General features: G+C 39.6%; 1 protein-coding gene and 1 long non-coding RNA gene across 7 annotated transcripts in view; one reads left to right on the top strand and one right to left on the bottom strand.

The window, feature by feature from the left end:
* Nucleotides 1–12,103, bottom strand: part of Hsepi (D-glucuronyl C5-epimerase) — a 68,534-nt gene extending 56,431 nt beyond the window's left edge. Inside the window, exon 1 of the mRNA XM_087346986.1 lies at nt 12,014–12,103. Within this exon, the coding sequence (XP_087203112.1) occupies nt 12,014–12,094 (81 nt within the window). The 5' untranslated portion in view covers nt 12,095–12,103. The remainder of the gene's footprint in view (nt 1–12,013) is intronic.
* Nucleotides 1,528–26,325, top strand: part of LOC110839913 (uncharacterized) — a 28,616-nt gene continuing 3,818 nt past the window's right edge. The window contains exons 1-3 of one of the 6 annotated variants that reach the window (XR_015534695.1): nt 1,528–8,194; nt 8,353–25,560; nt 26,044–26,138. This is a non-coding gene — a long non-coding RNA (uncharacterized LOC110839913). Of the gene's footprint in view, nt 8,195–8,352; nt 25,561–26,043; nt 26,139–26,325 lie in introns of those variants that run through there. The other 5 variants (XR_015534699.1, XR_015534698.1, XR_002546682.2 and 2 more) reach the window with 5 other exon arrangements.

Below are 26,325 nucleotides of genomic sequence, written 5' to 3'. Positions count from 1 at the left end.
CCACGGAGGAAAACTCCGTGTTGCCTAGACCACGGCCTTGCCCAACACAAGTTATAAATTCGGGCACCGCCGGGAATCGAACCCGAGACCCCAGGATTACAAGGCCAGCGTTCTAACCGCTAGACCACCGTGGTCTTTATCCCCCTTACAAAAGGAAAATAGACAAACATAGAAAGAGCAGAACTACTTTGCTAGTACTCGAAAAGTTTCCTGTTCCTTATAAATTCTGAGGACTCACAAATGTCTGTGAGATCTGAAGATTTTCACGGCGATGTTAATGTGTCTCGCGGTCTGCTGGGTTGTGACGCCGTGTAGCCACACGACCGCGGTCCACGTTCGTAGCCTGTTCACGGCACCCTCATAAATCCACTCCAAACCCCCACACCTTCACGCAATCGGCATTACTCATATTGTTCTGAAATATTTCCAGAATTGAAGCTAATATTCTTAAGACACTCACTGGACTTTGCTGAGGCAGATTTGTTTCTGTTTTCATATTTCATTTCATACAAGGGGCCCGCGGACCGCAAGAAATCTCTCAATGAATTTATTAATCACAATTAATTGTGGACAATTACCTTATTCACCAGAAACGCCTGTGTGTAGAAATATTTAGTTTCGAACATGGATTATTGCTTTATTGATGCTAACGATGTCTATCCTTCATTCTGGAGGCACTCATCTTTCCCAGACGAAACATAAATTAAAATATACCACGACCACTTCCTTCGAAATTAGTATTACTTCCTCGTCATTCATTATCATAACCGAATATATTTGGATACTGTATAAAATATGACTGAAACAGCGTCGTCAAATGACCAAAGAATGAATTAACCCGTCTTCTACTTCTCTCCGCTCATAACATAATTTCTTGTAACAGAGACAGGTCAGTTTATAAGCCCATATTAACATAATTACCGCCACGGTTGTCTAGCGGTTAGAACGCTGGCCTTGTAATCCGGGGGTCTCGGGTTCGATTCCCGGCGGTGCCCGAATTTATAACTTGTGTTGGGCAAGGCCGTGGTCTAGGCAACACGGAGTTTTCCTCCGTGGCATCCCAACAATTACTCCATTCACACACAGAAGAAGTCAATGGCAAACCACTTCTGGATCATCTGCCAAGAACGTATATGAACAGGTCCCAGTCCGAGAAAAGGATGGAAGGATCCTGTTCACATGGACCTGTCGTCAGACAGAACACTAAATAATAATAAGATGAGGTGGTCTAGCGGTTAGAACGCTGACCTTGTAATCCTGGGGTCTCGGGTTCGATTCCCGGCGGTGCCCGAATTTATAACTTGTGTTGGGCAAGGCCGTGGTCTAGGCAACACGGAGTTTTCCTCCGTGGCATCCCAACAATTACTCCATTCACACACAGAAGAAGGCAATGGCAAACCACTTCTGGATCATCTGCCAAGAACGTATATGAACAGGTCCCAGTCCGAGAAAAGGATGGAAGGATCCTGTTCATATGGACCTGTCGTCAGACAGAACACTAAATAATAATAAGATGAGGTGGTCTAGCGGTTAGAACGCTGGCCTTGTAATCCTGGGGGGTCTCGGGTTCGATTCCCGGCGGTGCCCGAATTTATAACTTGTGTTGGGCAAGGCCGTGGTCTAGGCAACACGGAGTTTTCCTCCGTGGCATCCCAACAATTACTCCATTCACACACAGAAGAAGGCAACGGCAAACCACTTCTGGATCATCTGCCAAGAACGTATATGAACAGGTCCCAGTCCGAGAAAAGGATGGAAGGATCCTGTTCATATGGACCTGTCGTCAGACAGAACACTAAATAAATATAAAGAATAATAATTAACATAATAGCAGCAAAAGATTCTCAGTCAGTTCTTTTATATTTCGTATCCCTCATTTGCTTTGAGGTTAATTTATTGCAGATACGAATCTATTGTAAACAGCCGAGATGCTGACACGCTCATGAAGTAAAACGTGAGATCTTACACTGCAGCGAGGAATAATTTATTATTGCCTTCTCAACGTTGGTCTTTAGCGCTGAAGAGGCGATCAGCGCATTGCTCTGAAATTTTGACGTTTGCCTGTAAATCCACACGGCGTTACAACCCAGAGGACCTTTTTCATCGCCGTGAGAACATCAGATCTCATCTCATTGCCTTGTATTTCTCTGTATTTATTTTTTCCTACTTTTATTTTAAAGTCATTCTATTTCCACGTAAAATATAATTTGTTTCGTTGGAAGATTCAGTTATTGAGAGATGATGACACATTTCTGAAGTCAAGGCCCAGTTTCTTTCAGAGAGACAAAATTAATCTAAAGCTTAGTCTGGAAAAAGTTGGGCACACATCATATCGAAAAGTGATCCAAAGTAATTCAGCAATAACTCGATTTGATTTAGTAACAGGTTTTCTAGGGGGAAAAACGTGAATTACAAGAGGAATTATCAATATTCAAGCTCAAAACTTCCGGAATATTCTTTGTTTCTATCTTCGTGTTCTCTGTTCTATGACCAGCGTTATGGACATGAAGATTTTTAATTTATATTTAGTCATACGATCTGATTTTTCGACGTCGCCAACCGTAAGATTCATACGTTTTAAAACATAAAGTTGGCCTTAGAATTCAGAAAATACCATACGCACAGTAAACCCCTTTTGAAAATTAAGATGCCTGTTTTCTGGGTTTGTTTCCGCGGTGTAGTGGTGTAGCCTAGCAGAAATTCACCGACGTTTCAGAGGTACCAGCTGAAAATTTTGATTTTCAAAAGTTTGATAAAGTGTAATTTCGACTTTATACCAAGTACAGTCACGAATAAAAATGAAATTCGGACCACAACTTTTCAGATACAAATTTAATCCAAATCCGTTGGGGCCTTTCACAAACGAAACACGCGGACGGACGGACACGGGGGCTCCCCCCCCCCCGAGGGCCCAATACGCGCGCCCATCACAGAAGTGTCAGTGATCTGTGTGTGTGTGTGTAATAGCGGTCGATATTTCTTGCTCGGTTACTTGATGGCCGCGCCCCACAACTAGGTTCCTCCCCTACACAGAGGGAGTTAGTTGGGGCTGAGATGGTCCACACAACAATGTGACCTACATACGGAACAGCTGAGCGCAGCAATGGAACAAGTGATCTCATTTCTGAACTGAAAAGTTTTTTTTTTAAAACTAGTCACGTCTCGCGGAAAGTTTGGTCCATCACACGCGGGACAGATGACGAATACTCGGAAATTTGGTCGGAAAAAAATCCCGAAAGGGGCGAGGCCCCACTTGGCGTAGGTGGCGGACGACATGAGAACGAGTCGTGAGCGTGTGAACTCGTTCGAGGTGGCTCTGACAGAATACAGATTAATGGCGCACAACTGTGAACACGGCTTTCACAAGGTAAAGGAAGTTATTTTGACTTCCTAAACGAATATCAGGTTCTTTGGAAACACTTTTCTGCACAGAAATAATTATTTATATCCTCCTGGATTCGCTTCTAAGTAAACGGAGCGACAGTTCCATAGACGGACGGAACCTCAGATATAAGATCGACTCATCTTCGTAAAATGGATAAGTTAATAGCAGAATTGTCTAAAATTGTGGGCCCATACGTGGAATACTCAATTCCTAATACACTGTTACCGATTAGACGGGAGAATTTGCAGATAAATATCTAATTAAATATATACATACATGACAGTGTATACATGTAATATATAAATGCGCATATATATTCATGTATATACATATAGATACGTGCGAGTTTCATTAAAACTGGTTGAAGAAAAACGTATTTTTGCATGAGATGGTTCTGGAAGGGCCCACAGGGAAACATTATGGTTCAAAAGAGAAATTGGCCCAGTTGTTGGTACACCTGATTCATATTCGGGACGTCCCGTGATGAAGTCACGATCCAGAGACCACTATGATATTCAAATTCATAATTCGACTTACAATTCGTCGTCTCTTACTCTCAAGCTACGGACAGAGAAGCTAAATAACTAAATAAATGGTATACAAGTTACAGTCAACCTCATTGCACCCTCTAAATCCTCGCAACAAATATTCCCTACGTAATTTCGAAGAATATCCCGGTAAAGCGCCAACCCCCGAATACAAACGTACCGTTGAACATTATAGTCATGTCCGATACAGCGCCAGGACATTTTGTTTCTACCAAGTCTACAAGCAACCACTCGCAAAGACTCAGGGTGTGATTTGGGCTCTTTGTGACATTCCATATCCAAGAAATTTGCGATAAATTAACCTGTTAGTGAGAGTGACTTTGATTCGAAATCGGAAACATTACATGTAACTATATATTAAATCTTGTCCGTCTAATCACAATAATTCTTATTAAATATTAAAATATTACAATAATTAACATTTAAAATATTAAATGATGTTCTTTATCGAAATATTCGATTTACATTAGACCATCATTTTTTTCTCATGTTTCACGACATGTTTCAGTTCCTAATTTTAAATATTTTAAATGTTAATTATTGTAATATTTTAATATTTAATAAGAATTTTATTGTGATTAGACGGACAACATTTAATATATAGTTATTATATCACAATATGACGCAATTTTACCATCTTATTACATGTAAAATTGCACGAATTCTGGTAGAAAAGTTACAGATCCATCTCCACGCCCCACTGATGTTTGAGTTAGGGCAGTGGACCCTCCCGAAATGAAAGTTCTTTACGCACACTTTGAATTCAGAACGCAAATACACGTCAGTAATAAGCAAAATTGAAGGAATTCAAGTGTTACGTCCTACGCAGACACGTATTAGTGTTGATAAAAGAACAATATACCGGGCAAAACCCAGCAAAATATTGCCAGATATTCCTCCCTTTTATGTGGTAAACCTGTGAGGCTGTGTTGGTAATATTCTGAGCTAAATAAAAGAATCAATATTCCTCTCCCCCGCTATATCGCCGATATCGTCCGTTCGATAAAAAAAAACTTTGGCGCTCTAACGGGGTATATATTGTCCACGCAATAAGACACGACAATTCACACAACGTAACGTGGCAGCTCACGTATTATAACAGTTGACGCGATATACGTTCAGTCCAAAAACAAAACACACGACAGTTCACACGGTGTTATGTACAGTCCTCGCAAAGAAAAACATGATCGATAGGTCATACGATGCTCTCACAGTCTTAAAAACAATCATGAAATATCACGCGAGATAAAGAATCAGTACACCATAAGACTATAACGTACACGTTGTATGCGTTCTATCCAATATATGATGGTTCACGATGTAACTGAGCATATCGTAACACCAGTAACGTGTTTTAACATACAGAATGTTAACACATTATAATACGGAATATTAATGTTGTGTGTATACATCGTTTTGGGACAGCCTGTACATGGCAAATGGCACGGGTTTCTGAAATGACGGAAGAAACCTTTTAAAGACACAAGTACAGAGTTTGTAAAGAAATGTTTAAATACGTATTTAATACCATACCGTTATTGTACACGGTATTAACGAAGTTGAATTTGAGTTTCAAGTGGTGCAGGACAGTAAACAGAATTGATCTGAGAGTTTTCAAATGCTTTATTCGACAATAACTGAAAGGCACGCAGAAATTAAACTTGCATCATTGGAAGAATGAATTCATAAGCAACTGTAGCATTCTGGAGAAGTGGCGTTAACTCCAAGAATGACCGTCAGGAGCGCAACTACTGACATTGCACTAAAATGGCGACTCAACCCAAGAACGTATTTCATTTCTGCGCTCGAGTTTCCATTCCACAAACTCCATGGCCATTGTTTAACGGGATTTTCGGAGGAATTTCCATAAAGAATCTCTCGATATGTGAATTCAATTCGCTTTCTCGGCGTGAATAGCCATTTTATTGTCATATCAACAGCTGCGCTCCTAGTGGCCATCGCTGAAGTTACGTCACTTCTCCCGTGTGCTACAATTATTTGTTGTTATCCTTTCAATTGTACAAATTGAATTTTTGTGTTATGTTTAGTTTCTAAATAAATATCTGAAACCGCTCAGATAACCTGTGTATTCCATGTATTAATAATAACATGCTAAGGAAGAACTGTTGGCATAATGCAAATTGGGTACAATTTCGAAGAATATATTTATTTAATTTGCAGGGGGCCACTCACATCCCCGAAACAGGTCAGGGAACTTCCCGTCAAATCCGCACCCTCGAGTACTATTTCTTCATAGTATCGCCCAGTTTAAGTTTCTGTCACCAGGTGGTCTGCTGTTCATTAGTTTCACATCTCACCACGCATGCTACATGTCGCTCCCGTCTCATCGGCTTTCATGTTATCATCCTGACATCTGGCGAAGACTGCAGATTGCGAAATTCCTCATTCTCTGTGTTTCTTCATATTCGTGTCATCCTCTCTCTCTCCCCCCCTCTCTCTCTCTTACGCACAAATGTTCTCCTCAGGAGTCCGTTCTCAAACGTGCTACTCGTACGTCCTTCAGCCAGTACGAGGGAACAAGTTTTTCGCTTGAATGAATCAATCGACGAAAATTGTTTTTAAAATTTATATTTTTATATAAGGGACGGGACAGGAAAAATATTCCGAGCCGAATGCCTACTTTCGTGATTTATGGTTTAGTTAACACTTAATTTGAAGTTAAAGTAACAGTATCAACAATAAACTCTGGGAATAAACCATAACCCATACTTCCCTTCAAATCAATACCTACTCAGGCCTGCCTGAAAGTCCACAAAAGTATCACAGAGTCGCCATATTTGTTACGTCTAATATATATCTCTCCAAATTTTCATAACACGCAGACACATTATGATCAATCACTACACAAAATTTCGCACTTATAGCTGTGATGGTTCACTCCTCGTGCTTCAAATTCAGTAAAAAGCATTATGTAAACAAAGGCGAAGACTTATAACCACAACAAATTCCACCGTGCTCCACTGAAATGGCGCTAGTGTCGATCGCACTTCAGAAGTTCTCACGGCGGCCATGTTTGTATTATTGGTGATAGTATTTTAAATTGTGTCAAATCTGTGTAGAGTCCAGTACACGAATGTCGTTAAATATTCGTGAGATGGTTCTAAATGCCTCCATGACAATACCACAAGCCTCATCGTGCCGTACAAAACTGGGAAATTGGACTTATTAATAGGGACATTATTCACCAGCAGTTGGCATTTGTCGCACAAGTAGTTTAACAGGAAAGGTCCAACATCTGTCTACTACATGAACCTACCCCAACAACCCTTCTGAGAGGAAATGACAAGCCAGTATCACAGCACGACAGCTTATAAACGCAATGCATCAAATATCAAAGCTCAGAAACTTTCTTGGTTTTTGATGAACACTCTTGAAACGCCGGTGCTGCCACGTCATAACTGCAGGCATACCAACATCTAATCGCATTGTCGTAAAAGAACTGGAACAGAATAATTGCGACACTCTCCGAAGCCAATGTCGGTACAATTTCACGAGATTGTCCTACTCCGTGAAAGTAGAAAGAGAATATTTTCCGTGCTATACCTCTCACCCCAATGTTCGACTGGCCTAGTCCTCACACCATCTCTGGCATGCTGGTGGTGGCCCACCCAGGCCCCACTATTGATCTACTGGCTTGGGAGCCGTGCCGTGCAGTGCCGTGCCGTGCCGAGCCGGGAGCTAGCCGGGATTCGTTAATGGGCGAAGTGAAAAGCGAGCTATAGGGACTCGGAGCGACTCATCGCACTTGTCACTTTTGGTTTGAGCCAAAACGGAAGTTTATGGACTCAATTTTATTGTCGAAGATCGTTGTATTTCGAGAAAAATCATTCTTGCGAAGCTAATAACTGCTGGCTAGTTAAAAAAACAAAAAAAATCACAATAACCAGGCAACCAACCTTTGCCTCAACCTGAGCCATCTTAATCTAGTCCACACTGCCATCTGATTTCTGAAAGATGTATTATAACATTAACCAGCGCCTTCGTCTCACTGGTGGGTTTCAGACTAGAATTTCGTGCTCGTTTCTTATCTCCTCAGTGATACACGTCCCGCCCACCTAACAATATCTGATAATGATTGAAAAATTGTACAGCTACTCACAAAAGTTTCTTATTTTCGTCTGATTGCCTGACACGCGAAAAGGGTAGACTGCATTATGGCAAATCTTAGGCCTTCTTTACCCACCGCGTATACAGCAAACAAAAAGCTGTATGAGAGGGCATGATTCCTCTGGATATGGAGGTAAAAAATCAGAATCCGAACCATGATCGTCCAACACGCAACCACGTACTTCAATAAATGAATTACATCGTGAACAGGCACAGGGAATCAGTTCTTAGGCAAATTCCATGAACAATATCGCGTGAGGATCAGTTGGAAACACGGAATGTTGATAGAAGATCTGGTGTCGCGGGTTTCCAGCTCCGTGACGTTGGACAAATGTCGGGGAATGAAAGGCGGAAGTTGTGGGCCGTCGGAAAAAAAGAATTAGCAGAACGCCTACTGTACACATCAGATGACGTGGTTCTCGGTTCAGCGGTACGCGCATCTACTAACAGGAGCTGAGCGCGGTACAAATTCCACACGGTTCAGATAAGCCAAAACACCGAAACTCATATTTGAAGACGAGAGCGTCTTGCTTCCGTTAAAATGCCATATTTAAATTACAAGTTCAAAGAAAATTTTTAAAAAAAATCCATTTTTGATAATTTATTCTCTGCAGATACAGAAGAAATCAATTAAATACACAAACAAATCTGTTACTAACGATCTGCTGTGAGACCAACCTCCATTTCTTTAAATTAAACACGTTCACTCTAGATCTTAATATCAACTCCAATTTTGAATGATAATAGAACATAATTCCAAACTGAACACATTATTTAATCATAACATACTTTCAGCTATTAATTACGAAGATTTTTTTTTCACGTGAGAATGGAGGAATTTAAAGAAATCGCTCATTACAGCTGTTGTTCCGATTACAGAGCGCTACTTTACCGACCGCTCAAGGCAGGGCAGGAACAGCTGTGTCCCTGCACTCATTCTGTCAGAAATTTTCGGAACTAGAAAAGAAATCCTGCGGGAATATGTGTGGGCAGGAAAATTAAAATATGGGAAATCGCTTCCAAACAGAGCAAGTTTAAAAATGGACATATGGCACTGCATGTAATAAAGCTGTTATATTAAATCATTTTTATAAGAGAGAGAGAGATCCGTTCAACAGAGGCTCATGTCCAACTGAGTTGAATTTAAGGTCCGCCGGCTTCGAATAAAGACGATCAGAGGGAGGAAGATTCTTCAACAATACTCGATTTCGCACTGGCTCAGTAAATCCACTGTGCTCGGGACGAAGCCGGTTTAAACACAAGGAAATCCTGTTTCAGCACAAGCCAATCCAGTTAAATACAAACCAATCCGGCCTGAACACAAGCCAATCCGGTTTGAACACAAGGAAATCCGGCCTGAACACAAGCCAATTCGGTTTGAACACAAGCCAATCCGGCCTGAACACAAGCCAATTCGGTTTGAACACAAGCCAATCCGGCCTGAACACAAGCCAATTCGGTTTGAACACAAGCCAATCCGGCCTGAACACAAGCCAATTCGGTTTGAACACAAGCCAATCCGGCCTGAACACAAGCCAATTCGGTTTGAACACAAGCCAATCCGGCCTGAACACAAGCCAATTCGGTTTGAACACAAGCCAATTCGGTTTGAACACAAGCCAATTCGGCCTGAACATAAGCCAATCCGGTTTGAAAACAAGTCAATTCGGCCTGAACACACACCAATCCGGTTTTAAAACAAGCCAATCCGGCCTGAACACAAGCAAATCCGGTTTTAAAACAAGCCAATCCGGCCTGAACACAAGCAAATCCGGTTTGAAAACAAGCCAATCCGGCCTGAACATGAGCTGGAAATCCATCGCTTTCCTTCAGGCGCTAGACCTCATTCTCCCTATTTTTCTATCATTTGTCTAGACCATACATAACCTGAGTCAGCTGAATCCAACCAAGAACTTTCCACCCGATTTATTTAACATTCATTTTAATATTAGGCGGCCATATACGCCTGGGTATTTTCGCTACGGACTCTATGACCACACCTGACACGCATTCACCATCTCCCCTATCCGTGGCGCATGCCCCGTGGCAAGATACGCTGATTATGGAGACAGCAAGCACGTCTAAAAACGTCGGTCAATTCCTACGAGTCTGTACGGTGCAACAGCCCAGAAAACAGTGTTCTTCATCATATACAGTTTATACACGGACTTAGGGCTGAAGCGATGGATGACAGGTTACATAAAATACAGGATTTAAAGTAGCAGTGACATTTCTGTTGTAATGGTTGGATTTTCATCGGCGATTTGCCTCGTGTTAACGAAACCCTATGGAGCACGCGGCCACAAGGTACATTGCGGAAAGCACCTTAGAGCATCCGTGGAGTTACCTGACCTCGTGAATATGCAGGGGTTTTACGGACATCCGGTATAATATTCCCATCAGTCCTTACGGTTTCCTCCACAGGTCTTATAAATGTCCTATTTCCTTCGAGTGCGATCATTTCATATTTCTTGGGGCCATCAGCGAAGTCCTCGTTCATCTGCCGTGGCCAACTCTGTGATCAGAACGAGACGTTCGCCGTTCGAGTATCTAAGTACGGTTTGAGATCGAACTCTCCTTCCTATTCTGTTGATAGATTTCTTTGTTATCGATTATGAAAATCTTATGTCTGCTTTCGTATACGAGGATGGAAAACGTTTCGAAGGCGATCTTCTGACAGCTAATGCTAACAGCCTGACACGACGCAAAATGCACTTGTCGTCAGACATCTTCAAAATAAAATATTTCTCGTAGTGGCCCTGCTGTTTTTCATCTTCTTCACGAAATACGTCAAGGAATGATTTTGGATATCATCACACGAAACCTAAAAAAAATTCGCACGCTGAGTGGGACTATCTCACAACTTCGCACCAACGCCATGTTGGCATTACTGATCGGAAATGAAAAAGTACCGAGATGGGGGAAAGGGGTGGGCAGACACCTCACGTCGTTAGAGACCTGCAGTGCCGACAGGCTTCGCCCCCCCGGCCCCAGCCCCCCGGCACTGTTCCGAGTGCCGACATTGATTCTCATCTTCTCTCTTTTCCGTGGACGTCGCCTCGAGGCGCGGATACAACGGGGTGCAGGGAGGAGAGACAAGAACCTTGGCCCTTCCCACAAGTGAAGAAGCCTGGCGCGATGTAACACCCACCCAAAGTCATTCACCTCACGTCTCAGGAAGAAGCCAACCGCCTAAACTCCACGGATCAGAGCCTTTTTGAGAAGCTGTCAGTGGTTCAGCTCGTCCAGATATTCCCCGTTGTTTATGGAACCTGAGGGTCCATTGCCTTGCACACAAGAAGCCGCCCAGAGACACCCAGCACCAAGCCAGACGAATCTTCCATTCCTCCTAAGTATTTGGTTCTCGTTATCCGCGTTTCAGATTCAAAGCCCACAAACATTCTCCTCAGACACCTTTCGGGATACTTATTTTGAGTCCTAATAGAATGAAGTTGTAGCAAAATAAATCTCAGAAGTTTCGTTACCTCAATTTAATTTCGACGTGAAGATGGAGGCAGATTTTTCCACCGAAACGTCTCAAAAATATTTTCTAATACCACGCACCAGAAGAACCCGATAACTACACGTGTGACTATGACGAAAATAAAAATATCTTGTTCCTTCCTTAAAATTATCGGGGCTGTATTCGAGCCATGGCGACGTCTCGCCCTGGAATTTATTTTAAATAGAGCGAAGTCTCGAATAAAATATAAGGCTCGGAATACGCCCCACTAGAAACTAAGAAACTCGTACGTGGGACACAACACGAAATTCTTTGCACCAGTATCAAAAATCCGCTTACTTAGGCCTGTTTTAATTTGTTACAAATAAAAGTTAAGATTGGGGCACACAAGAGCTGTTAAGAATGCCAGAAACTTCCAAGCACATGCAAACGAAAGAAGCTAAACGTTAATAAATGTACGTAGCAGGAGAAAGAGGGCGTGACACAGACCTGTTCAGATGTGGCGCCACTACACACACTCGCCTTTGGCGACGAACGAAACTCGTAAGAGTTGCGCAAGCCCGGCGTCATCTGTCGGTTTCAACTGAAACAAATCATGAACACGGTCAAAGAATCAGGTTTCATTAACCAAAATTATCCAACTTTGTTAATATACTTATCGAAAAGCGCTTATAATGTTCCGATGTTTCAGATGCTGAGAAGAACAGGAATATTTAGAAATTAAGGTCGGCTAGATAAGTGGTATTCAAGATTTTTTGTTCGCGTACCCCCAGATATAATTTCTCTTCAATTCTGTACCCCCAAAGTTGTTAGTGTATAATTCAAGTTATACATAGTATATAATTTGCATCTAAAATAAATTAAATAAATTACATTACTGATTATTCAGTGTTTATCATAAAATAATGTATTTTTTTTAAATTTCACGTACCCCAGGTTGAATACCACTGGGCTAGACAACCTCACGAAAAAGTCGGCTCTTCAAAAATTGTTATTCTCACAGATCAAATATAGTTATCGATAAGTCCTTCAAAAAAAGGTAAAAATTGCTTTACTAATAATTTATTCGGACGAGAGATCATGAACTCCAGTCAGTTTTATCTCGGTGCCATTAAACGTAATCTGTAGAGAGTCTGAATAAGATTTATCATAAACAGCTGTGATACTGGTAATACTTAAAACATCGACAGGGGGCCGTATTTTTGCCAAAACTTGGACAGTTACAAAAATTTCTTATTTTACTCAAAGACCACACAGTCTCGGAACGTTACATCGTACACCAAACATACAAACAAACAAACAGAGATTAGAGATTCTCAGAACCTAAATTTTGATTCCAGACATCCGTTAATAAACGAGCAGACAACGCAAATCCTTTTATGTATTTCACACCGAAAAGGTTTGAGTAATGAAAATCAGGAGTTGTCGAGCTCGAATCTCAAACGCGGCTCTATCTATTTCCAAGTGAGGTTTCTCGTAGTTTTCCTCGTGCGTTCCATGCCAAGACAATAACTTGAAATAGGCCTCTGCCCCCTTCCTCCACATCCCCATCAAATTCAGAGCACCTAATCATTTCCTTTCATATAACACAACGTCGTTAACACTAGGTCTGTGTTCTCTTTTCGGTAAGGACTGAATTCTCAAATATTCAGACGAGCTTCGGGTTAAGAGATTTCGATAAACTGGAATCCCATTGGATAATACAAGTTATGCCTAAAATATTTACAGCCCAGTGAGTATTCCTAGATATTTTAAAAGTATAAAACAAAACCTATCAGGTTCCTACCGTCTTTACTGAGTCCCTGACAGGTTCGATTCCCAGTAAGAGCGTTGGAGTTTCCCTGGGACACACCCAAACGCCAACTCTGTGTGCAAGGGAGGTAAATACTAGATAGAAATAAAACCGTGGGCCTCGCTTCCACGCCCTCCTACGCCTCCACAGAGCGAATACTACGCACACAAATGTCATCATTGTACTGGCTTATCGTTACAAGTAAACCGTGAACACTTTATTACAAAAAAACGATTAAATAATGACAATTTACAAAGCAAATGCTTTTAGTATACGTAAAAATATCCCTACAGACGTAGCCAAAACCGGTAAAGTAAGCATAGACCATCAAAGGCTCTTCTGTGTTGAGTTAATTATTTAATTCTCAGCGACACGAGTATATTTTAATTTGTAATAGAAGAGGGTTAGGCGAGGGGGACTAGTATGGCGTACCGTTGCGTAGGCACAGACTCTTCATACGTTGCTTTGACATTACACAGACAAAATCCATCGACTGCAAACGTGGGATTCAAGACGTCGCGGGTGAGATTCATCGAGGATGAATATGGCCGTCTTCTAGAATGTTGCACAGTGAAGTCTGGTAAAATTTCCACCGACGTTTCAGAGGTAGTTGCTGACTAATGATGAAAGCAGTCAACATCCCAGGAGACAGTCATCTTCATTGTGAGGGTGTGGAACGCGCAAGATGTGGGGGAAAGTCCTCGAAGACCGGAAAGAGATGAGCGTAGTTCACAAGAAGTCCAATATCCCTCCGACTACGGTATTAACGATGCTGAATCATCCGGTTCTACGACTAGTCCGATATAACACGAGCAAGGAACCCAAGAAAGAAATGTTCAACAAAAACAGCCTGTAACGTAGTCCGTAAAGAAGTTTGCAGGGGAGACTTCGCCCGTGTTTACTCGTGAAGTCCTCCGACGAAGTGGTAAGACAGGCCACAGATTCACAGCAACGTAACTCTGATTGCAGCAACATTATACGATAAATCTTATAATAACGAGTGGACCACTAATTAGATTCTTTTTCCTTTCTTCTTTTCTTCCTCTCTTTCTGCCAGTCCGCGCACTTCCTCCCGAGACACCTCGGGCTTAGATGGCTTACCGAACCCGAAGGTTCATCACCGAATTAACCAAAGCCCTCCACCGGACCCTGTCCTGGGCCAACAAAATCCAGTCTCCTCTAACTCCTATCTCCCATAGATTCCGCCTGAGATTATCCTCCCATCTACGTCTAGGTCTCCCCAGCGGTCTCTTCCCCTCAGGCTTCCACACCTCTTGTCCCATCCATGCGCGCCACATGCCCCGCCCATCTCATTCTTCTCGACTTAATCACCCTGACAATATTGGGGGAGGAGTACAGACCTTGACGTGATCCTTAATTCATGTTACCCGTCCAGCTTTTATGGCTCTTTGCAAAATAAAATTCTAACAAAATTAGTTCATCAAAATACAACTAACCGGAAGACAGATTGTCGAACGTTTATAAAAGGAAATAAAAATATTGGTATGGCTACCGTCGATTATCCAGCGCATAGAGAGTGGTCTTCTGGGTTACCGGAAGAACCTGTTTCCTCCGTCTTCGGGGGATGATACGTCAAGACAAGAAGCCTTGTTAGTCAGAGTTGAGGCGAGAGGAGGGAGATGGAGGCCGACAAATGGTCTTAACTCACCAATAAGGTCACTTCTGGACAAGAAATCTGTTATGAAAAAGCTGTTATGAAAAAGACTAGACGAAAAACAGGGCACCAGATCAGAATACACGCCTCTGAAATCTGAGACGCCTCGCAGATCTCCAAATCGTCAGTAGCCAAAGCGACGTAACCCGGCAAGATTCTCTACAAATGGCTTTTGCAGTCTTTAAATAACGGGGAACTTGTCCGTTTTACTTTTATACTAACGAAGCCCACGTAGCAGACAATTATCTGACGGCTTTGGACAGCGTAATAAGCCACCACGTTCACCGGAGCTCACTCCGAGCGACTTTTATTTATGGGATAATTTTAAGGACAGGATACACAGATAAATAAAAACCCTTACGCGTAAGAACAGTTAAAGGAAAACATGAAAAGAAATTTGTAAATTTCCTCTGGAAGAACTTCGGGTGAATTTCAACTTCTTTGAACAACACACTTAAAAGGAAGATAACTTGACTTTGTTTTCATAAACAGTTACTCGAATCGTGTCCGGGAAATCTTGTAGTGATCCACCGGGAGCCCAGAAATGACATTTGCGTTTAACTTTATCAGTGGATGGACTGTACTAGGCTGCATCCTCTTAATTACGTAACTGTGTAACCCCAATGAACCGATTAGTAGAAGTGAATGAGCGGGAATTGCCTCGAAAGACTGAGGAAAACCATGAAACCTTTCGTTTATGACAGACGGCACAACCAGAAATTCGAACCTGGCACCTCTAGAATAAAAGTGGAACATTCTTCCAGCAACAGAAGAATGTTCAGTAATTGCATAATCTACGAGTAAGAAAATAATGTCGGTCCAACATATGAAATTAAATTATAGAAACTGGAAAATATTATTAAAAAACGCGTTAATATCACTGCACGAGGTGTTCTGGGTAAAAAAAAAACCCTGAGACAGGGTGTCCGCTGTAGGACAACCGTTTGGTCGGAAATCACAAGTCGCCAAGTGATTCAAATTTAAGTTCTTGGTACCATCCATAAATTAGCATTAAAAAGTTTCAAAATGATCCCATGATATTTGTGGCGACAGAAGTTCAAGGTTCAACACCGCTAATACCATATCACGAGTCAGAACCTCACAACCATAAAGAGATCACTCTGTATATTTCTCGATTTTTTCAACTCAACTCCTTCCAAGAGGTTTGCCCACCAAAATTCTGCATGAATTCCTTGCTGTGAGCATCCTAACCACATTCCAGGCCCATCCAGCCCCTTACCACTGGGTATGGTTTACAAATAACCAAGTTCCTACTTTCGTAATAGTAACAATTTTTCTCCGAGCGATAAATTGTCCATTGCATCAGCCTGTTTCGGAAGGGGAGTTCGCGGTCCGCGAAGTACAACATACACTCGCCCGGTCGACCTACGGTATGAATGAACCGGGGCACAGGACGAGAGGGGTTGGATGTGTATCTGCGAGCAGCATGCGTGGATGAAGTTCACCCTCCACCCCTCCAAAGTACTGGAGCGCGCCAGAAAGCTCTGTTCTGCTGCTCGTTCAATGGCCGCCCACATTCTGTTTCAACAGCCCACCTACCTACCTACCTTACCCAGAGACAGCTCGTCTTCCCACCGACCAACCCACGTACACCAACTTACCAGAATCAGTTTCTTTGCCTTCCGTAACTTTCACTGAAATTATCATGGCTTAGTGCTGGTTAAGGATAGTTTTAAACCTTTCGTGGGCGTAAAAACTGAGGTTGGGAGAGGGGGTGCGGTAAAAGGGCACCTGTCCCCCCATCATTTTGCACTATCCATACGTATGCCCCTCATTTTACGTTGTCAGTTTTGAAATACCTGTATTCTTATCTACCAACTGTCCCATATGAAAGTTAACCTATGGACTTAATGTAGAATATAATTCCGTGTATTACAGGTAAGCTATTGTCGTACTTTAAAACAGTGCAAGCTGTGAAAATTTGGAACTTTCTTGTCAGTTACAACAGAGACATTAAAGGCCTAATATAAACCTCTCCCGTTCATCACTGTGTGTCTAATAACGATAGGCCACAACGCAAATTGGTAGAAAATTCTCTCCGATGACGCACTGAATACAAACGTTACGGTTAGCCTAGTACCAGATACGTTCTAAAACATACTTTAAGCCTACATCTAGATGAAACTGAAAAGCTTGTTAACAAGAAAGTGTTCATTACAATTAAAAAAAGGAATTTTGCTCAACAGGATGTAACTAAAAAGCAATTCATAACAGCTTTTCACCACAACAGCAATTGAGAGCGTATGTTTTTGGTATAACTAAGTATACCAATAATGAGATACGAAACCAATTACCCATTTATACAAACAAACAACATATTAAAAACACCCCATAGTTTCAAATTGAAGAAGAGAGCATAAAGAAATCTTTTGCAATAACCTTAACAAAATCAATTTGTTACAATGACGGCTGCACTAACCTGTACCTTAACTACAAAACATTAAGCAAAATACTTAGCAACATTGGCACTTTACTGCTATTAAGGTCACTAATCAGAAAGAAATATGTTAATTTCACAAATGACTTTAGGTTACATACATAAGAAGGAAAGGCATTAAATGAAATTATAAATGAAAGATTTCCTTGTTCTGAATAATTCACTTCATATGCACACACACAAACCAAACTAGGGCTTGGAATTTGTACAAAATGATGGGACGCTTCAGTGAAATTTCAACAAACGTCCAATTGCATATTTCAGAATTACCAGTTGCTGTAACCTAAAGAAGTTTGCACAAATACATCTAAAACTGTGAAACATTTGGAGATGTTCCTACTGGAAATAATCACAGAAAATATGCTTTTATGAACACATTTCTCTATAAACATAATCCACCTCTCATTTTTGAGTTAACCTTATTTCATACCTTGATGTAAGCCTGCAGCTCACAGTCAGACTACCTCGAACGTTAGAGATCTACGGAGCGTGTACCCGTAAACGTGTTCAAAATAAGCTAAAAGCTTGTGGGTCGTTACTTACAATGGCACAAACATTAACAAGTCAAATTTACCATTCCACGATGAGCTGTAACATGATCATATATATATCTCCTATTAAAAGACAATGAAAGTGCACTAATTTAAATTTAATTTTCCTTTTCTTAAATATGATAATTTTTTTAAATATCAGTTTTGCATGCTCCAAATGTCTGCGATATGACATCCTACGTTGCATGTGGTTAGTCGAGAATGTTCCAAGGGACTGTCAAAAGATATGAAGTGTTAATTATTTTGTTGATTTCAAAATATTTTGTGCACTGGAATTACATTTAAAAAAAGTTGGAGGTACAGTGATCTTGTTAATTTTGCTGTAAGATATGGATAGTAAAAGCTGGCCATCATTTCTTTGCTCATGCCCTCGAATAAAATACAAAAGATCATCACAGCATCGGTTAGGAAAATGTTCAATCAGGTATTCCACCACATTCATGCTGAAACGTCAGGGGTGATCCAGTATGCTGGTAGTACGACTGTAATAATGTCTGTTCAGATCATCTTTAATTTCTATCGACAGCTCCGGAACAGCTGAGAAACTCACATTCATGACACATATGACTTCAGGAAAAAAAATTCTTGAAGTACTGACATGAAGTCACCAGACAGCCTGTAGAAATATTATTCAAAAAGATCGAAGACCCGTACACTGACATTAATTCCAGACTGTGTCATAAAACTACCGTCGACTTCCTTCTGATAGTGAAATCTAAAGTTTCGAAGACTGGGATCAAGAAAGTACACTGCTTAGACGCCTTGTTTGTTTCTCCTTTCCCTTTAGAAAGTAAAATAATTCTTCAGATATAGCGTCGAAACTTGAGTGAACTGTTCAACCAACGTCCCACGATCCTCTACCCGCATTACCATAAGATTAAAAATACATTAATGGTCTGGAAGATAATTCATTCAAAAGTATTAATTTGTAAATATTTATTTGCTGCAGAAGTATTCATACATATTAAACACACTTAAAATGCTGAGAATGTATATTTTAAATATTAAATTCCAATGTAAGTCATGAAACTATTATTAGTTCAGGAAACAAAACAACGTATAATTTACATGGCTTGATTTTGCTTAATGTCTTTAGTTAATACGATACACTCCTTTGATTGGGTATGTGCATAGTGTAACGTAGGTTTCTGAGATGGATCAAACAGCAATGCCGCATGTACCTTATATTACAAAATGCAAGCTACACTGCCTTTAATGCATGGAAATATCATTACTGATTGGTTGATGTTCAATCTCACACGAAAAAACTAGTTGCAAACATTGCGTATTGCCAGCTTTTTGTAATTTCTGCCACAAGTTCATTCCGTTCGAGGAATTTCTTCAGACACCATGCACAGCGTTGTAAGAAACTCATTTAGGAGAGTTCGTTTTCAGTGACATTGCCTTCAGTTACTTAAGTTCAAACTTTACATAATGAAGTTTGCCTCTCAAGCCCAAAATCAGCTGACTGGAAATGTCTTGAATGGCATCTTTTTTTTATTAAATTTTATTACCTCTGTCATACTACAAAAAGCAACTATATAATTCTTTTACTGCACTTCAACAATTCGTTTGTTCACAACAAATAACAGGTTATAGAAATACCAAGTGGCAACTCTATCACTGTGCTGATAAAATAATCAGCGGGCATCCGATAAATTTGTATTTAACATGAATTTGTGGGCAAGAAATGCAAAATATGAACTTGTTCTAACGGAACAATCAACAAAATGTAATGCAAGTGTCATTGCTGTTCAACAGGAAATTCTGTCCATCAGGTAGTCTAAAAGCAAAAAAAAATATACAAAATTTGTAGCTGATATTCAGAATAGACCTCTATCAAAGTCACGAAAAACCAACGATATATCTTCGTAGCCTAATGACACTTATGGGTAGTCGTTCATAAAGGATGCTAATGCAGGACTAAGGACACGTCCTTCCCGAAAACGGCATGAACGAGCTGTTCAGCATAGACTGGAACATAGCTGGTTCTTGAAAGGATATGATTTAATCTTGTACTGAAGTTTTTGGCAACAGTCAAATTGAATTTCCATGTCCCTCACACCTGATTTATTTGTTTATAGACAGCACTGCACATATTTTGAATTATTTGCCATCCATAATTAGTTGGATATTTGGACCAAGTTTGGGAGTCTGTGCAGCCAGACACGACAACCAAACTTCTCCAATTTCAAAATCATGATTTCTGTGATAGATATTTATTACAATAAATTTAGAATGATGAATTTGTAAAGGATTAGAATTCTTAGCAAATGGACATTAAAACATTCTAAATAATTTGCAGCATTTGAACAGTACAGCTGAACTGTAACAATCATTGGACTCTGTCTTACATTTCATTTGAAAGATGGCTAATTGTAAAATGAAAGACAACTCGTGTGAGATTTTCTTGCTAGTTTAATATCTAGGCTAGATCATCAACAGAAGAGAAAATGAAGATCCACAAGAGCAGAATTCAATGTGACTTCCACTTCTAAAAGTTTCCTGTTTCTATTACAGTGCCCTTTTGCTTTATGGCGGACATCTTACAAACAGATGCTTTCCCAAATTCTGGTGCTGTAGTGTAAGATGGAGTTCCAGTGGTTGCGTATAATATTATTTTTGCCTGCAATACTGAAGTGTAAATGGTTCTAAAATTACAGAAGAATGAATTTCCAAACAACTTAGGAAAATCAGATAGCATAAAGTGGGGCAGGTCAGTTGTTTGTCTTGTCAGGTTCTTCCAATTAGGTCTCAATTATTGTCGATAACATCTTGCATCTACAGATATTAAATGTTGTATTATTTGCAAAAAATTTTTGTTGGTGATTCTATATGATTCAGCACCAGAAATGGGATATTTGTGTGGATTCAGAAACAACTGACTTGCACGCTAATGCATCAGTGGACAATACAGTGAAACCTCCAAGGAACCAAATCTTCCTTTAATTAGGTGAGGTTACAGTGAACTGAACCAGACCACTTTGTGGGAATCCACATTTTTAAAGGAAACAAAGTAACCAGTCTATGCCACAACTGCAAATGCGTGTGTGAACACAGTTCCTTTGACAGTGTACGAACTGTAACTATTTGATCGATTCAGTGACGGCTCATTCAATCATCAGTGTGTATATGCAGATATGAACTTCTACATTTTTGGAGTTATGAACCACAATTATTTTTTCTCTGGTGTAATTTATGAACAAACACAAAAGGCCCAGATGAAAGAATAGTCTAAAACATTTCACATTATATAAAGCTCACTTGAATCTTCACTGCCCAATTGTTGTTTACAAAGAAAAACACATGTTAATTAAAACAAAAATATTGGTAACTAAATAAAAATCATATGAATTATAAAAAATAAATTATCCAAAAACCATGGTTTGAAATGTTGTACTGGATTAATTTTATTATTGTAGTGGTATTGAAATCACCCCATGCTGTCCTGAAAGTCTCCCATTGGTGCTGAATTATGTATTAGTATGCATCTGATCAAGATTCTCCTATGTTCAACACAGCAATTATAAATTATATTTCCCTTCATGCCAAGCTGGACGTAATTAACAATGACATTTCTTTTTCAATTACTTCAACTTCAATTCTATTTAGCACGTGAATTAAATTCAGTAATACTATAATTATAGGGACTTTATAGAAATATGAAATTGAGTCAGTTATCAATAATTGTCTCGCCCAGAATTACTGTTTCTTAATCTAAAGAGATTATTTTTCCTTTCTGTGGCGCAACAGCCTGAAGTCGAGCCCTGGCCTCCTCCCATGTGGGAGGTTTCTTTGTCTTTGAAGTGTGCATTTATGAGCAGTGAGTGACAAGCCCACTGCCTCTGCATAATTTCTACTCAATCCTGATTTGTGTGCTAGAGCCATCTAGCAGTGAATCAGGAGAGACTTGGGTGAGAAATGACCGCTAAATTTTGCTTATGAAACATCTCGTTCATGCTCATAAGGTTCCTTTACATGACGTGAATCTATCTCAGCCGGCTCGCTAACCACTAGTCCACCAAGGGCGACAATCCAAAGAGATTGCTCTTAATAAATTCCCACATCAAGCAAACATTTGTCATGGCCACATTCATTAACACTAAATCTGAAAGGCCACATTCAATTTTTGAATGGCATTCTGGTGTAGATATTCCAAACTAAATAAGCAGGATCATTTTTCAGACTGTAGAAACAACATTTAGCTCCAAGTTTATCCAGAAAGGGGAAGAATATATCGTAACTTGCCAGAACTTTCAGCCTGCTTATGTCCGACTTTTCTGGTAGCAGCAGGTCTGCAGAAAATTGGTATTAGCAAGATGTGACTCAGCTTCAATAGTTTAGCACCAATTGGAAGAACTGAAGGAATTTACATTGTTCATGAACTTATGTCCTTCAATTCTACAAGTTTAATAGATCGAACATAATAGGGATGTTTGAACCAGCAGAGAACTTCCAGCGATATTGGATGCAGTGGTAAAGTGTTTTCTCCTGGAGTTAAATAAGATAAAGTGTACACAGAAGAGACATGTCAAAATGCTGGACTCCCATAACAGACATCAGCCAGACTCAACGCTGATTTCTCCCCATAACTTCTCCATCCTTCCTGTCTGACAAAGCAAAAATTAATAATGTGAGGAATATAAGGCCCCCAGCATTCATGCTTTGGAGTACGCTGTGGTAACTTTCTTATTCAGCATCATCGTATCAATGGGAACATACGGAATCCTGCCCTATTGGAGCTGAGACCTCCCTCATTACTGCCAGAAGATAGAGGCGAGATAACAAAGAGGCAGATGATTAAGCTCCTTAAGATAAATTTTCATATCATATCAAATTACCAATTTCGTTTCTCATTGATATTTCTTTCTTTTAAAACCTAAATAATTTACTGCTCTTCACATTGCATTATCATAATCATTTTGTGGTCGCCACAAGTCTATCAGGAAAATGAACAAGAAAAGTATCTGAAATACAGAACTCATACTGTTTAAAATTAAGAGAATATTTCTTATCGTTGCATATGGAAAAATGGTACAAAGTCATCTGAGTTGACAACTTAAATATACTGAACCCTGAGATGCAAACATACCTGAGGTAAGTTCTATATAAAGCTATAAGGTGACAGGAGTGTTTAATTCATGCTTAATTTAATAATCAAAGTCAGATACTAGCTTTTCCACGGCTCTTAGAAATTGCGATCTCACAGATCAAAAAGAATTTCAAACTGCCTTAACAGGCATGATCAAACTTGATAATACACTAATAATATAATATACTAAATTCTTCATACAGGCTAATTTATGAAATGAACGCCAATCCTAAGTGTATACTAAATTTTGTAATACTTGTGGTTGCTGTGTCAGGCAAAACTAAGTCTGAAATACATTTTCCTGTCAACGTATTAACAATACCAAAAATTATTTGAAAAATGAATTTCATTCATAAAGACTAGATGAATTAAGTGTGGACTATATTTATTTATATCATTAAAATGTGTGATTAATTTAATTTGTCTCCTCTCCAGACAAAATTCCTATGGTAAGATACAATTTGCTTTAACAGTGCTGTAATAGTAAAATAATTATTGGAAGAATGACTAAATACTTCAAGAGTTGAAAATTATTTACTGGGTGATATCATATCATAGATTATTGGCTTTTTACATTCTTGATGACATACAATTTAAATCAATTTTTTTTTCCAATTTTTTCTCAGGAGTAACCCCTGTTCATCATTTCAAATCACTAATCCCAATATGTTATAACAAAATATGATATGAAATGCACAATATCAAGAGCGGTTTTCTACCGGTAAAAGCTTATGTTAAAAGTAATTTAACTGCCATTTAATATACAGTAATTAGACACACAATAAACTATTCTAGGCTGAAGTAGGTCAGACATTCATTTGAATGTTTATGAAGCATTTATGCTATTCCTAAAAAATTATAATGAATACATATGTCTAACTGTATATTCAAAATGTAAACTAATATATTTCCAGACAGAACATTAAGAAATAAAAAAGATTTTCAAAAATGCCAAAATGCCCCTGATGGTCTAGTGGTTAGGGTACTAGCCTAGCATCTAAAGGGTCTTGGGTTTGATCCCAACCAGTGTCAAACAATAAAAAAAAAGTGTCTGTATAACAACAACCAAGTGCCCGAAAATGGAATTAGAGCAAACTCCCCAAAACCTCATGATCTGCAAAAATACCTCACACAATGGACAATGTCCAACATAGTGTTTCTATAATGAATTAGCCACTGTCACAATCCTTTAGGGAACCACAGATTAATTTCTACAGAGAACAAAATGTCTTCATGCAATGTCATTGCTAATGGGCAGAAATGAATGTATCAGTTAATTTGTATATCCAAAGCACGTTTTCTACACATCAAGGAAACACAAGAACAGTTGACTGGCTGGGATGTGGTGCCAGTTCAATTTCAGAAGCTTCATTCCTGTTGTGACATCTTGCATCATGTATGGTAAGTAAGATTTCAATATAGCTTAAAAAACATAATATATATGAAGGAGATTAAGAAATTTCCAGTGTTGAAATATTTTTCATTGTATGTTAGGCAACACTGCTGACGCCTGGTCATACTGTAGCGCAGGGTCAGACAGTGACATGCTGTGAGTGCTGTTCAGTTGTAGTCCATTTGTGCCAAGTAAATGTAGCGTAATGATGGTAGTTACATTACAGGTTTGCTCAATTCTGTAGTAGTTTCTTCAATAATTACTCTACAGTTTCTAAGAATCATTATTTCAGCATGTTCCATAAACTGTTCATTAGTGGATGTGGACGGTCATCCTTGCCTGTCTAAATCAGTAACGCTGCTTTTAAACATTTTGATCCTCTTATAGACAGATCATTGTGTCAAACAGTTCCGTCCATATTTGGCAGCCAATTTCCAATGGATCTCTGCCCCTTTCATTCCTTCAGACACCAAAATGCAGTGTTGCAAGTTGCTTGTCTTTGGTGCAAACCCTTAGTGGAGCAACCATTTTTACACCTCGCTCACTCGGCACAAACGGACTACACCTGAACCATGCTCACATGTCTGACCTTGAGGTACAGAACGACCAGGCTTCAGTAGTGTTGCCAGTCACACAGTGAAAGTATTTCAATATTGCAGATTTTTTAAATGTTCCTCATGCACAATATATGCTAAGTTCACTGTTACAGTACAGTGCAATCAAATTTACTGCAGTACAGAAAGCCTGAGAATGATGACCAATAACAGAAAATGTAGCACTGCACACATTTAATGAGAAGTCAAAGCAAATGTGTACGGCCGTCACATGCTCTGCAGCGTGTCAGCCATGCTGTAATGAACTGGTACTTTCACTTATGTCTTGGTACAAAATTATCAGTGGCAAGGTCATTAAAAAATACATTTTCTCTTCTCCATTCAATAAAAGTTCTAATATTTTGCTTGGATCAACTCTGTAGATTGTCAGCTTATACGCCACAGACTGGGACATGGAGAGACAGCAGGACCTAAAGCAGATGACTACCAGGCCACATTCTCCTCTGACAAAAGAAGTAAAGGTAATAGATGCATTCATGCCAAATAAAACAATATTTATTTGAAACTTCATTTACCTTGGAAAAAAATGAAACTTCTAACCAGTCTTCGTCAACAGAAAGTAAGAAAGATATAGATGCAAAACATGAAAAGTAAATATATTTGTAAATATAAATTGAATAAAAATAATTTTCTCGCATTTGTTAGCAAATAACTCTATCTCTCTAATGAAGTAAATTTATCGCATCAAAAGATGGTCTGAAGCCAGTGTTTCCAAGCTCATTAGACAGTCCTAACACAGGTGACTAACATTCTTTTAATTGGAACAGCATATTAAATTATCTTCTGGCATCTCTGGCCCCAACTGGTATTAAACAGAAAATTCTCAACATAATGTAACCATTAGGGGAACAGAGCTTTGAGTTTCAAGTCAGAGAGTTCAATAACAGAAAAGGAGGTCAAAGGTTTACTGTGTGAGTTGTCTTTAAACATTATATTTTTTCCAGCATGTTGCTGACCCAGCCCTTGGCTGGTCTCAAGAGTAAATGCAGTTTACTGGCAGGCCACTGTGAAGCCATCGTACTGTGAAGAAATTAATAAGGTCCGTACTACATTTGCTGAATCTGGACTTGCACTGACAAAGAGCAGTACATAAAGGTTTCTCAACCCTCTCATTCCTTCAGCTTAGTGCATGTTGCTTTATCAGCGCAACACAGAAAAAATTCAATATCTTGGGACAGGTAATGGTCTTCAAATCGTTTAGGCAATTTTCCAGATGTATTTATATC

Source organism: Zootermopsis nevadensis, unplaced genomic scaffold (assembly GCF_977971745.1).
Source record: "Zootermopsis nevadensis isolate Lab colony 2312 unplaced genomic scaffold, Znev_1.0 Znev_ptg000001l, whole genome shotgun sequence".
NCBI classification, from domain to species: Eukaryota; Metazoa; Arthropoda; class Insecta; order Blattodea; family Termopsidae; genus Zootermopsis; species Zootermopsis nevadensis.
Note: the sequence above shows the minus strand (reverse complement) of the source record. Positions and strands in the feature narration are given on the sequence as shown.